Raw genomic sequence first — 13,736 nt, 5'->3', positions numbered from 1 at the left:
ATTTCAATGGCAATACTGAGTAAACCAAAAAAGATATTAATACTTAATGATATATCTCAATACATAATGGATAACTTCCCTTTCTACAATAACAAAGAAAAAGCATGGAGAAACAGCATACGGCATAATCTTTCCCTGAACGAGTGCTTCATGAAAAATGGAAGGGCCGATAACGGCAAAGGTAAATATTGGTCTATTCACCTTTCATGTATAGAGGATTTTGCAAAAGGAGATTTCAGCCGACGACAAGCAAGGCGAAGAGTAAGAAACAGTTTTGTGAAAACTGTAAATGGTTCGTTTAATGTAAACAATGCCAGACAACAATTGACCTATGACATCGTCGCAAAGTAGATTTAATCCATACTCAGCGATAAGATTCCCAATGCATACCGACTTTGAAAACCGATATCAGAATGTTCAGTCTCCTGTATCTACATTTGGACTAACAAGAACGTCATTTCCAGCTGCCATGCAAACATCGGACGTGATTTACTATTTCCCTTCTCTCCATCAGCGTCAGTGGGACGACCATTCAATGAGCCATCTACATACTGTATGTAGTCATCATTCAGCCCGAACATCTTGTCACATGCAGAAAGGAATTCCTGATTGGTGAACAAAAAAGTATCCCATATTACCTAGTGTAGGTTTAAGTTTTATTTTCAATTGAATTAATGAAAATTGTCAATACAGTGCAAACTGAGTTAAGGTAGCACAATACAAAGATTTTTCATCCCCAATCAGACATCTTTAAACTGATTTCACTCATCTTTCTTTAAGTTTTATAAATGAGGTACCAAAAGAAAGTAGAAGGATTAATCTTTCAAATTGTGATAATTTCATTATGACATAATTATTACATGATTAATTGTTATGTAATTAGTTGCCATATTGTGATGTCCATACTTGAATGAATTTAGCTTCTTTGTTATTCATATCATCCCAAAATATTTTATAGATTCTTGCACAACACAGTTTGACCTCCAAAACTGTGTCATATAAAGAAGGATGAAATTATTTACATCAGTTTAAAGTTGTCTGATTAGGAGTGAAAAAATCTTTGTATTGTGCTACCTTAAGTTAAGGAACTGGACAATTGTTTTAGACTACAGGTTAAGAGAACATAATTTCTTTTGAGAAAATTATGACAATTAAAAGTTATACTAGTATAACTATATCAGGGAGAAGATGTTAGTTTACTTTGACATATTGGACTAAAGTAACATTTTATTATGAAACTATTGCGTTGAAAGCCAATAAACAATGTAAGCATTCGCAGGAAATCAAGAATGGCTTCCTGACACATATACGTGAAAATCAGTACGATTTCACATATATATTTGTATTTGTTTCATATTGAAACAATTAAAGTGCAAAAAAACAGTTCAATATATTTTTTCCCTCTTAAATCAATGTATATTTATTTCAATGTGAACATGAATGAATAGAAAACACGAAATTAAAATACAGATACTCTTAGATATTTTAACTGCATATCAATGTTATAAGAATCTATCAGATCCCCATTCAATGGTTATATTTATCTACTGGGAATTCATTTTTTTTCGTGGATACCAACTGTCGTCGATTGAGGACATTTTTTCATATTCTTTGGCATTTGTTTCTCAATTTTTCGGTAAGTCAGCATACAACCCAAAATAAAACATTTGTAATTTGTTGGACATTCAATACCGTAGTTCACCTATCCCAACGAAATTTACGAAAGTTGGTATCCTACGAATAATACTGAATCCACAGTATATTCTAATTATTTCGACGTTTTGAAAATATTCTGTAGGAATATATAAGATACTCTCTGTAGAATTGATTTAGAATTTTGATAAAAATGTTCTTGTGTGTCTTCGTACCTGAACTGGTGTTTGCATATACTAAGTAAATTAGTGATTAAACTCATCAAGCTGAAGAACATCGAAGACCCGAAAATACTACCATATTAATACGGTAATCTATGGTTGGTGTATGAAACTCAGTTTTATGGAAACATTTAAAGTCGATGCATGAAACGGTATATTAATTACTTTAATATATCAGACTTTTGAAGAGGTTGCATGCTTGGATGAGTAAAATATTCGGTAGAGAACGTGACTGTTAACAAGCATTGGTCCCACAAGCCCTTTAAAAATGACAAAAAAACATTGTACCGAACAGTGATTTATAAGTATGATTAGTCTGAATATTCTGTTTTGTCCATTGCTATAGCTCATTAATATTCTAAATATTTATACATTTCTGAATTTGAAATGTTTCAGTTGTTCATTTCTTATCAAAGTAAATTAGGGAAAGTGCTTAGAATGCCATCAGTATTAGTTTTTTTATTTACTGGGCACTCTGATGCTACCACCTATAGGGAACTGTAAGTCCTCTATGCTATCGTCAGCGCAGTAGTCAGTTGTTCGGTATTGACATAATCTGTTTTATCTTATTCATTCAAATGTGACGTCATTTTTCATTTTTTGATAATCTCTTTTACAAATTCAAATGTGACGTCATTTTTTTGTCATTTTTTACAATTTCTAATATGACGCCACTTGGCGTTGAGGTTTAAACGTATTCGGATGTGTTGCATTTTGTCGGGTTATACAATGTATTTCGGTTGTTTCCTGTAATTAGCTAATACTTCAGTTTTATCATGTTCATCTTTGTATAGTCATTATATAAAATTTACTGTTTGGAAAAGTATAAATATTCTAAATTATAGGGACGTTCTGGTACTTAACAGAAAACCCTGGCCGTTTTTGGCACAACTTTTTTCAACTTTTGGTCCTCGATGCTGTTCAACTTTGTACTTGTTTCGGCTTTCAAACTTTTGTATCTGGGCGTCACTAGTAAGTCTTGTGTGGACAAAATGCACTTCTGGCGTATTAATTTATTTTTTAAACTTGTTGCCTTTTGTTAGCTATTATTTGTGTGTTCATTTGTCAATTGTGTTTTCCTATTTATCTATATTGTAGTCCTGTAATGTTGTGTTGTCATTTTAATGTTATCTTTCACATGGCCATAAAATGTCCTGTTCCAAGTCAGGAATATGGCCATTGTTATATTATAGTTCGTTTCTGTGTGTGTTAAATTTTAACGTTGTGTTTCCGTTGTGTCGTTTGTTTTCTATAAGACGTGTCACGGTACTTATGTATCCCAAATTCATGTATTTGGTTTTGATGTTATATTTATTATTCTCATAGGATTTTGTCTAATGCTTAGTCCGTTTCTATGATCTGAATTGTACATTATCTAATCTTTAAAATAAATAGAACATAGCCTTCAAATGACTATATAGTTTCTGGTTAAATATTACAAAACAGTCATGATGTTGTTCTTGAAAGTATTAAATAGGTTACTGTTATTACAAATTATCCTTATAACCTTTACTTTGACTTGATAGACATAGTGATGACCGTTCATATTATAACATACTTTCTTAAATCGAAATAATAATAAATAAATTTGTTTTTCATAGAAAAGTTATGTTTTGACCCATTTATTGCTTGTTATACATTAATTAATGTATATTTGTATGAATTTACAATTTTAAGACTACCATGGATTAATTTGTAATAAAATGTAACCTAAGTAAAACATATATAATATTTATAATATAACCTATATTTCCTGTTATAAAACGGAACTTTTTCTGATTACAAGATATTTCAAGATCCGGTTTGAGATTGATTCTATGCGGAATTGCAATAATGCTAAATTTATAAATTTTTCGTCGCCGGTGTGGTTGTTGTCTCTTTGAAACAATCCTCATTTCTATTCATAATTTCTTTAAGCAAAACCTACGCATATAGGGTATTATTAATAATTGGAAACCTATGATTGGTGCTGTAATCTAACACAGCAACTCAATTTACAAAATAAACACAAAAATTTGAACAACCATCTTGGGTATTTGTTTTATTTTTTAATTGTTCGATACTGATACTAATTTAAAAAAAAAAATTTGTATCTGATTTGGTTTGTTAAGATATTTGTGAAAAAATCTATTTTGTACGGAGACAAGTAAATTTCGTTTTAAAGATCTAAAAAGTACATTTGTCATAGTTGAGATAGAAATCACTATCAGATCAATAGTGAGAGCTGCATATAACTGATCAACATATTCTATATTGTTAGACATGATCTGCTTTTCCTTCCTTGTGATAAAACCAAGTTGTTAGTAAGGTTAGTGTTGCTATTTTTTTTTTTTTTTTATCATATAGTGATTTGAACGCTGTTGTTCACTTTTGTTTGCTTTTTGGTCATATTTTGATAGTTTTGTTTAAATTTTTGTATATTCATATTACACTTCAATTTCTCTGACCGTAAATTTATGACCGTACAGTTGCCTTTCGAAACCATAAATATTATATTTTTTTCAAATGGCCATTCTAACCTCCTTTCTGTCAATGTCTTTTTGCCTATCGCAGTTATATCAAATGTTTAGTGACTCATGTTAGTGAGCTCTGAAAAAATAATGAAAATGCTTTAAATATTCTATCTGTTACATCACTGAGTATTGCCAGGGTAAGGAAAACAACTTTGTTTCGTCTATACAAAAATCTATTTTTTCAAAATTATCATGCCTAGAGTACTTTATCGAACGTTGATAATTTCCTTTTTGTTAATCAATCGGCGAATTAGATAATTTATAGTATTTCATATCATATGCAATGATTAACTTATAACAGTCATTGCTATACAAATCTAAAGTATAGTTTCTAAGTCAATTAATATAACATTTTTTTGATTCTATTTTATGTGTTCTTGATCTTGGTGCTGTTGTTTTTTTAATCTAATTATCATTTACTGTACAGCATGTAATTTACATACTGTATTATTTTCGAATACAATAATTATAAATGATTTTAATGTGATGATTCAACTATTTGATTACATAAAAATAAATAAAATATTGACTATCAACATACTTTGAAATGAAGAAATGGTAATAAACAATAATAAACATTGACATTATAATCAAATCACGTGATAAAGAACTGTGAAAAACAAAAGGTTTGTATAGTATATATTCTGGAACGAAAACAGTATAAGTCATTCTCTATTTGTCTCGCAGAAGATCGTTCCTTTGAATTTAAGAGTTATGATTAATTCACAGTTCAGCATCTGTAATTTGACCAAAGGGTATACAGCAAGAGTCCATCGAGATTCCATGTCAAGCGAGGGCGAGAGAGTTTGGACACCGTCTCTTTGTACAAGTGAAAGTAGCTACAGTGACAGTGATGAATCTATTGCACAGGTATGTTATGTCATTTAATAACAATAACTTTAAATTAGAAGAGAAACACATTTTTTTGGAAAAACAGCTATACAATCAACCAACTTTATCTATTTCCTTTTCACACTAATAGTGATTGTTATCATGATCGTCCAGTAGTCTTTTTAAACAATATACAGTAAAGGGTTTGTTTCAACCGATGTAATTTAAAATCAGAAGAATTGCTATATCAATTGTTAGAAACAGACATCTGCAAATAGAATATTATATGCATATACCGTATAGCGGGTAATTTTCGCGGGTTTAATATTTTGCGATTTCATTGAAAAGGTTTACAAAATATATAAGCGGTTATTTTTTTTTGGCGGATTCAAGATCTTTATCAATAACTTCGCAGGTACACTTTTAAATTGGCGGAATTTATTTTGGCAATTTCATGCTAACCGTGAAAATAAGCGAAAATTTACACCCCGCGAAAGTAACCCACTTTACGGTATGTATGTGACTATTTATCGCAACGACAGCTGAATTTTGCTTTGTTGGTCATATTTCAACTTAAATATGGCACATTGACTATAAAAAAATATTTTCTAAACTAACATATATACATATTGTTATAGCCTATTATATTTTATATAGGTTCAGTTATCGTTAGACAGATCAGTAAAGAATATATTAACTTGCTGTGATACCAACGAGAAGCCATCGCATTCTTACATTGCTTTGATTTCCATGGCAATACTAAGTAAACCGAAAAAGAAATTATTGCTTAATGACATATATCAATACATAATGGATAATTTCCCCTTCTATAATAACAAAGAAAAGGCATGGAGAAACAATGTCCGATATAATCTTTCTATAAACGAGTGCTTCATGCAAAATGGCAGGTCCGATAAAGGTAAAGGTAACTATTGGTCTATTCATCTAGCATGTATAGAGGATTTTGCAAAAGGAGATTTCAGCCGAAGACAAGTAAGGCGAAGAGTAAGAAAAAGTTCTGTGAAAACTGTCAATGGTTCCTTGGATGTTAACAAAGTCCAACAGAAATTAGGATATGTACCTATGACATCGTCACAAATTGGATTTAATCCATACTCAATGAAAGGATTTAATCCATACTCAATGAAAGGATTCCCAATGCATACATATTTTGAAAACCAATATCAAAATAATCAGTCTCCTGTATCTACATTAAGAATGACAAGAACGCAGTTACCAGTAGATATGCAGTCATTTGGAAGCAATTCATCATTCCGTGTCGCGCCATCAGCGGGACGATTATTACATATGCCATCCACATACTGTTTGTCGTCATCATTCAGCCCGAACACAAATTCAGCCTTTTATCCATCTTGTCACATACAGAAAGGAATTTCTGATTGGTGAACAAAAATGTATCCCACATTACCGGGTGTGGGTTTAAAGTTTTATATCTTTTTAATTAATTGTCAGTGCAGTGATGAATTAGTTAAGTAAAGGAATTGGACAAATTGTTTAGGCTACAGGTAAAGCAAACATAATTGCGTTTAAGAAAAGGAGGACAATTAAAAGTTATACCAGTATAACTATATCAGGGAAAGGACTTTTATGTACTTTGACATACTTGACTAAAGTAACATGTTACGTGTGAAATGATCAAATGAATTTCAAACATTTGAATTGCTTCTTTTGTTAATGTTGATTTAAATGGAGTTGAAATCATTAATATTTCACAAATATTAGTATTTGTTTCATATTGAAACATCAAAAGTGCAATACAACATGTCGATTTTCTTTCCTTTTCTTTAGATAATTTATGTGAACATCAATAAATAGAAAAGATGAAATTTCAAATACAGGTTCTATTAGAAATTTGGACTTCATATCAATGTTATTAGACCAAGTCAGATCCCTGTTCAGTGATCATATTTATTTACTGTGAATTCATTTTATTTACATGGGTTCCAATCTTCTTTGATTGATGACATTTAACATTTGCTGATATCTTGATCTTTCCAAAGTATGCATACAATGTATAGAAGTTTGTAATACGTTGATCATATATATATTCTTGGTTCACCTATCCAAGCAAAATTCATGAACATAGAAAAAGGACCAAAAGATACTAGAGGGACATTCAAACTCATAGATCGAAAATAAACTGACAACGCCATGGATAAAACAGAAAAGGACATACAAACAAATAATAGTACACAAAACACAACATTGATAACTAAAGACTAAGCAACACTACAATTTTAAGATCGTTATTTTAGTTGTATTACATTAATTTGACGATTCTTGTTGATTCGTTTTGTTTATATGGCTCATATAGATTTTCTACACATTTATACATTGCTGGGTTTGAAATGTTTGAGTATTCCTAATGAAGGTAAATCGAGGAAAGAGCTTAGAACGCCATACAAGTATCATTTTTTATTTACTTGGAACTTGGATGATACAACATATAGGAGACTATACGTCATTTAGGGCACAATCAGTGCAGAAGTCAATTGCTCGGTGTTGACATCATTCAATATATATGTAATTGAATTTTCTCTTCAATAAATTAAGAAATAATGTTTTACATTTTGTTCTATAATCTCAAATAAATGATCGCGAAGCAACTTAAATATAATCGATAAATCATTTTGCAGACTACCTTAGAACTATGAGATATTTCATATTAACCTTATAAAAGGTGTATACATGCATAATAAGAGACACTGGCAAAGTGAGTGCTGACCTTTACCATGTTTACGCTCAGCGTATAGTGTGTATACAATCATTGACAATAGCGAATCCTCAGTCAATATGCTATCAGACATATAGGAACAGCGAATAGTCATATATCAATGTATGAATATTTTTGCAACTAAGAAGGCGATGATAAGTATTTTATTACAATATTTATATTTATAGATTATTGATAGTTTTTCAAAAGAGAGGATGTTTCTCAAGTTCAATCTTATCGACAGGCGACAGTCCTGAGATGAGATGTGACCGGCAACATCATCGAGTTTCAAATGAATCTCCATGCAAGTCAGAACAAGTAAAAGTAAACCCTTATCAGTCAAAGAACGGCCCTCAACACGGAGTCTTGGCTCACACAAAACAACAAGCTATATAGGGGACCCAAAATGACTTGTGTAAAAACCCCTTCAAACAGGTAAACCATCGGTGTAATATATATAAAAAACGAGACACAAGAATCAAGTATTACCCACATGAACAAAGAACAAGCACTGAACATCAGGTTCCTACTTTAGGACAGGTGCAAACAAATGCAGCAGGTTAAAATGTTTCTAATGGCCCAATCCTTCAAATAATAGTGTATCACCACAACGTAGAAAGATAAACTTTAAAATATCAATTGAAATGGCTTAACCCAATCAAAAGGCATCTTAAACAAAAAATAACATTGAAGTGAGCACTGTTGAAGGATTTGATTTGATCTATGACTCAACGTTAATACAAATTTAATAAAACAAGGAGGTTTGATGTTAAACAATATTAGATAGACGACCATTACCTCGACAAAATGCCGTTAAAATATAAAACGTACACAGGTAAATTTGAATTGTTTTATTGTAAGGTATACATGGAGTTCGAAATACTTTTCCAACAAAATAATTTTGTTGTTCGTAGTGCGAGAATAGAAGTTACAATATATTGTCATACCAAACACTTCCATATCTTCTTTTTTCTTCAAAATTTGTATATGTTAAAAGTAGTGTGACGAGATTTAACATTATCAAATTGACATTTAAAAACAAAAATGCATCACAAATTGTGTCAACAGGTAATATCTACATTCATAATCCGTTAATCGCTATTTTGTCTACTAGTATGGCATTCTTGATGTGTAGATTGACGATTTCACGTGCGCCCGTAATTTCTGACTGTCACAAACAAGTAGGGTGATATGAAAAAATATCACACAGAACAAGATCCTATGAAAATTACGCAAAATAGGATAAAACAATTATACTTGTAGATATGAAAGACTCAGGTCGACATCCAGTCCCTAATCGGCGTTCCCTCCTCACATCGCCGTCTTAACTGACGACACATTCTCAAATACTAGTTCATGTCTAATACTGTTTTTTTATTATGCCGATTTCTGATCGATAGGAGTATTCTCTTTTTAAATCTAATATGGGGACGAAGTCCCCTATTACAGTAGAAAATTCTTAAAAAAAAAAAAAAAAAAAAAAAATCGGGAAAGTTTCCCGAAATTTTCATTGCACTAATGAACTCAAAATCGTTCAATTTTTTTTTTTGTCACATTTTTTAATTTCCGGATCTGCGCAGAACACATAACTCTTCTTCCTTCTTCCGGTCTTGTTGTCGTAAGACTTTGATTAGTCTAGTAAAATATAGGAACTCAAGGTACACAATACCAATATTTCATTTTTAATCATTCTTTGTCTTTGGTGTGAATAAACGTTACCTGATGCATTGCGTTTCTTTGTTTACATTGAACATGACGTCATAGCTTAAATAACGTCACAAGTAAAATCCCTAACAACAGAACCAAAATCGGAAACGTGACGGTATTTCCGTTTCTTTTTTTTTAACAAATATTTAAGTTACAAAAAAATAATTTAAACAAACTTCGTCCCCATTCACAGGTAATGCCTGCCTCATATTATGGTTTAATGTCATTCCTTGCTTGTTATTTATCAAAATAAGTGATCTTATTTTGTATAAATCTTTTATAAATAACAAATCAGAGTGACTAATGATATAAAACAAATAGTTGCGGTTAGATTGCCAATGCGAAAACAGTTCGTCAGGTCGTGGTACGGCCTTCAAAACGGAAAACCAATACCGAGTAGTAAGCTATTACAATATTCGATAGGACAAATGTAATACAAGTCAAACAAGAAGACAAACGGTATGATATGCATGTATAAGATATCGGTACCCTAGGTCTTATGTTAATAATAGGTATATGCGGCCTTTAACATGTATGACACCGTCACCTTATGTAATTGACATTTAAAGGAGATACAAATAGTTTCAAAGCCAAACAAGTGTAAAGGTGAAGAGCACTGAGGACCCAAAATTCCAAAAAGGTTGCGTCAGATACGTCTGAGGTAATATGTTTATGAAAATAACCATATAATTGATATTCATATCAACACCGAAGTGCTGAATACTAGGCTGAATTCTCGGGAACGAAACGTCATTTGTGTTTACCCTTTGTTTTGTGTGTTACTCAGACTGTCTTAAACATTAAATAAGAGTATGTTCAATGCATCAAGGTTTTTAAATCAACTCAGCAGAGACTTTTATTTTACATCTTACGTTACAATTTTTAGATAATGTTTTAAAAGCATTATAGTATATTTGATATAAAATTTTTATATTGTTAAAGTAAGCGTAACATACGGATTTTCATCTTTTTCTTAGATTTTATTTTCAAATGCAAATAACTATGCATCAAATCGCATTTTACATTAATCGCCTGACGGCAAAAGGGAAATAATCCGTTTTAGAATTTCCTGTAACCAATGGACGGAGTAATTTCACATATATCGCTGTGGCAACAAGTGCTTATTATAAAATGGACAAACAGTTATATTTCTTGTTTTTCTTTTTGTGCGTTCCCGTCCAACAGATAATTTCCATTATTGAGCTAGATGTTTTCACGTGTCTTCTATGCAATGGATATATAGAGTTGCCTCTCATACACCATGGATTTGACCATTCTTGAATGCGATGAATATTAGGAGTTGCCTCCCATTTACCATGGATTTGACTCTTTACGGTTTCAAAAACCAGTTTTATTCACTTATCACGTGCAAGTGCCTGCCAAATTTAAAAAAAATCTATAAAATAACATGCCAAGAGATATTTTATATAAGAATTGATTGACATTGATAGTAAAGTGCTTCCGGTCATATTGTTTTATATTTTATCCTGCATTACTTACTTTTTCCAGATAACAGATACAATCATGTCAAATTTTCAATTTTGCACCCTATTATGGACCTCATTGTAACAAACATGCGAATTGCTGACAGAAAATCATTCAAAATCATTTCATTTAATCACTTGCACCTCGATTAAAAAACAGCAGAACATATCCTTGCCATTTAAGATTGACAATTTGCAGTGTCCATAAAGAACCACCTGTTTTACCCATGGGCATGATAAAAACGTATGGCTAGCCTTTAGACAGTTTGTATATGGGACTCTATGTTTTTCATGTAACACAAAGATACACTCCTTGGATGGTGTAATAACATAAACGGTACCAATTTTCCTGCACCAGTTGCGCATTTCGAAACGTCTCTTTAGTGATGCTCGTGACCAAAATATTTGAAATCCAAAGCTTATATAAAAGATGAAGAGATATAATCCAAAATGTCCAAAAAGTATAGCCACATCCGTGAAAGGCTTTGCATGAGGAAGATACATTCCTTAATTTATAACAATTTCTAACATTTTGTAACTGCAAATTTTGATAACACAAAAAATCCGTATTTTCATGCCAGTACCGAAGTACTTTCGGTACTGGCTACTGGGCTGGTGATACCCTCGGGGACTAACAGTCCACCAGCAAAGGCATCGACCCAGTGGAAGTAATAACATGAACGGTACCAATTTTCCTGCACCAGATGCCCATTTCGACAATATATATCCCTTCAGTGATGTTCGTGGCAAAAATATTTGAAATCCAAAGCTTATATAAAAGATTAAGAGCTATTATCCAAAAGGTCTAATAAGTATAGCCAAATCCGTGAAAGGAATCAGAGCTTTGCATGAGGGAGATACATTCCTTAATTTATAACAATTTCTAACATTTTGTAACTGCAAATTTTAATAACACAAAAATCCGTATTTTTATGCCAGTACCGAAGTACTTTCGGTACTGGTTACTGAGCTGGTGATACCCTCGGGGACTAACAGTCCACCAGCAGAGGCATCGACCCTGTGGGAGTTCTAACATTAACGGTACCAATTTTCCTGCACCAGATGCGCATTTCGACTATACATGACTCTTCAGTGATGCTCGTGGCCAAAATATTTGAAATCCAAAGCTTATATAAAAGATGAAGAGCTATAATTCAAAAGGTCCAAAAAGTAAAGCCAAATTCGTGAAAGGAATCAGAGCTTTGCATGAGGGAGATAATTACTTAATTTCTAACAATTTCTAACATTTTGTAACTGCAAATTTTAATAACACAAAAAATCCGTATCTCAAGCCAGTACCAAAGTACTTTCGGTACTGGCTACTTGGCTGGTGATACCCTCGGGGACTAACAGTCCACCAGCAGAGGCATCGACCCAGTGGAAGTAATAACATGAACGGTACCAATTTTCCTGCACCAGATGCGCATTTCGACAATACATGTCTCTTCAGTGATGCTCGTGGCCAAAATATTTGAAATCCAAGCTTATATAAAAGATGAAGAGCTATAATTCAAAAGGTCCAAAAAGTAAAGCCAAATCCGTGAAAAGGAATCAGAGCTTTGCATGAGGGAGATACATTCCTTAATTTCTAACAATTTCTAACATTTTGTACCGGCAAATTTTAATTACACAAAAAATCTGTATTTACATGCCAGTACCGAAGTTATTACTACTAGAGTAGCAGTGGAAGTAATAACATGAACAGTACCAATTTTCCTGCACCAGATGCGCATTTCGACAATACATGTCTCTTCAGTGATGCTCGTGACCAAAATATTTGAAATCCAAGCTTATATAAAAGATAGAGAGCTATAATTCAAAAGGTCCAAAAAGTATAGCCAAATCCGTGAAAGGAATCAGAGCTTTGCATGAGGGAGATACATTCCTTAATTTCTAACAATTTCTAACATTTTGTACCAGCAAATTTTAATTACACAAAAAAATCTGTATTTACATGCCAGTAACGAAGTTATTACTTCCACAGTAGCAGTGGTAGTAATTACATTAACGATACAAGATTTCCTGAACCAGATGCGCATTTGGACAATACATGTCTCTTCAGTGATGCTCGTGGCCAACATATTTGAAATTCAAGCTTATATAAAAGATGAAGAGCTATAATTCAAAAGGTCAAAAAAGTATAGCCAAATTCGTGAAAGGAATCAGAGCTTTGCATGAGGGAGATACATTCCTTAATTTCTAACAATTTCTAACATTTTGAACCAGCAAATTTTAATTACACAAAAAATCTGTATTTACATGCCAGTACCGAAGTTATTACTACCACAGTAGCAGTGGTAGTAATAACATTAACGATACAAGATTTCCTGAACCAGATGCGCATTTCGACAATACATGTCTCTTCAGTGATGCTCGTGGCCAACATATTTGAAATCCAAAGCTTATATAAAAGATGAAAAGCTATAACCCAAAAGGTCCAAAAAGTATAGCCAAATCCGTGAAACATAAAACACTCGTTTTTTGGAAAGATTATATAGTATGCTGATTCTCCATGCTATTTCTTGTTATTGTAGAAAGGAAAAGTATCTCTAATGTATTGATATATGTTGTTGAGTTAATTTCTTTGTTCGGT

General features: G+C 32.2%; 1 protein-coding gene across 1 annotated transcript; it reads left to right on the top strand.

Moving 5' to 3' along the window:
* The first annotated feature begins 5,101 nt into the window (after positions 1-5,101).
* LOC139521293 (forkhead box protein I1c-like) lies at positions 5,102-6,625 on the top strand. Its single transcript, XM_071314768.1, has 2 exons — positions 5,102-5,257; positions 5,876-6,625. Exons 1-2 carry the CDS (start codon positions 5,102-5,104, stop codon positions 6,623-6,625), a joined length of 906 nt encoding a protein of 301 aa, XP_071170869.1.
* Positions 6,626-13,736: the final 7,111 nt, after the last annotated feature.

This window comes from Mytilus edulis, chromosome 4, assembly GCF_963676685.1.
Source record: "Mytilus edulis chromosome 4, xbMytEdul2.2, whole genome shotgun sequence".
In the NCBI taxonomy this organism is placed as follows: Eukaryota; Metazoa; Mollusca; class Bivalvia; order Mytilida; family Mytilidae; genus Mytilus; species Mytilus edulis.
Note: the sequence above shows the minus strand (reverse complement) of the source record. Positions and strands in the feature narration are given on the sequence as shown.

Coding starts and splice junctions, on each gene's coding strand:
- LOC139521293 (XM_071314768.1), top strand. CDS start 5,102: ATGATTAATTCACAGTTCAGCATCTGTAATTTGACCAAAGGGTATACA. Junction 5,258..5,875: donor GTGATGAATCTATTGCACAG/GTATGTTATGTC, acceptor TATTTTATATAG/GTTCAGTTATCGTTAGACAG.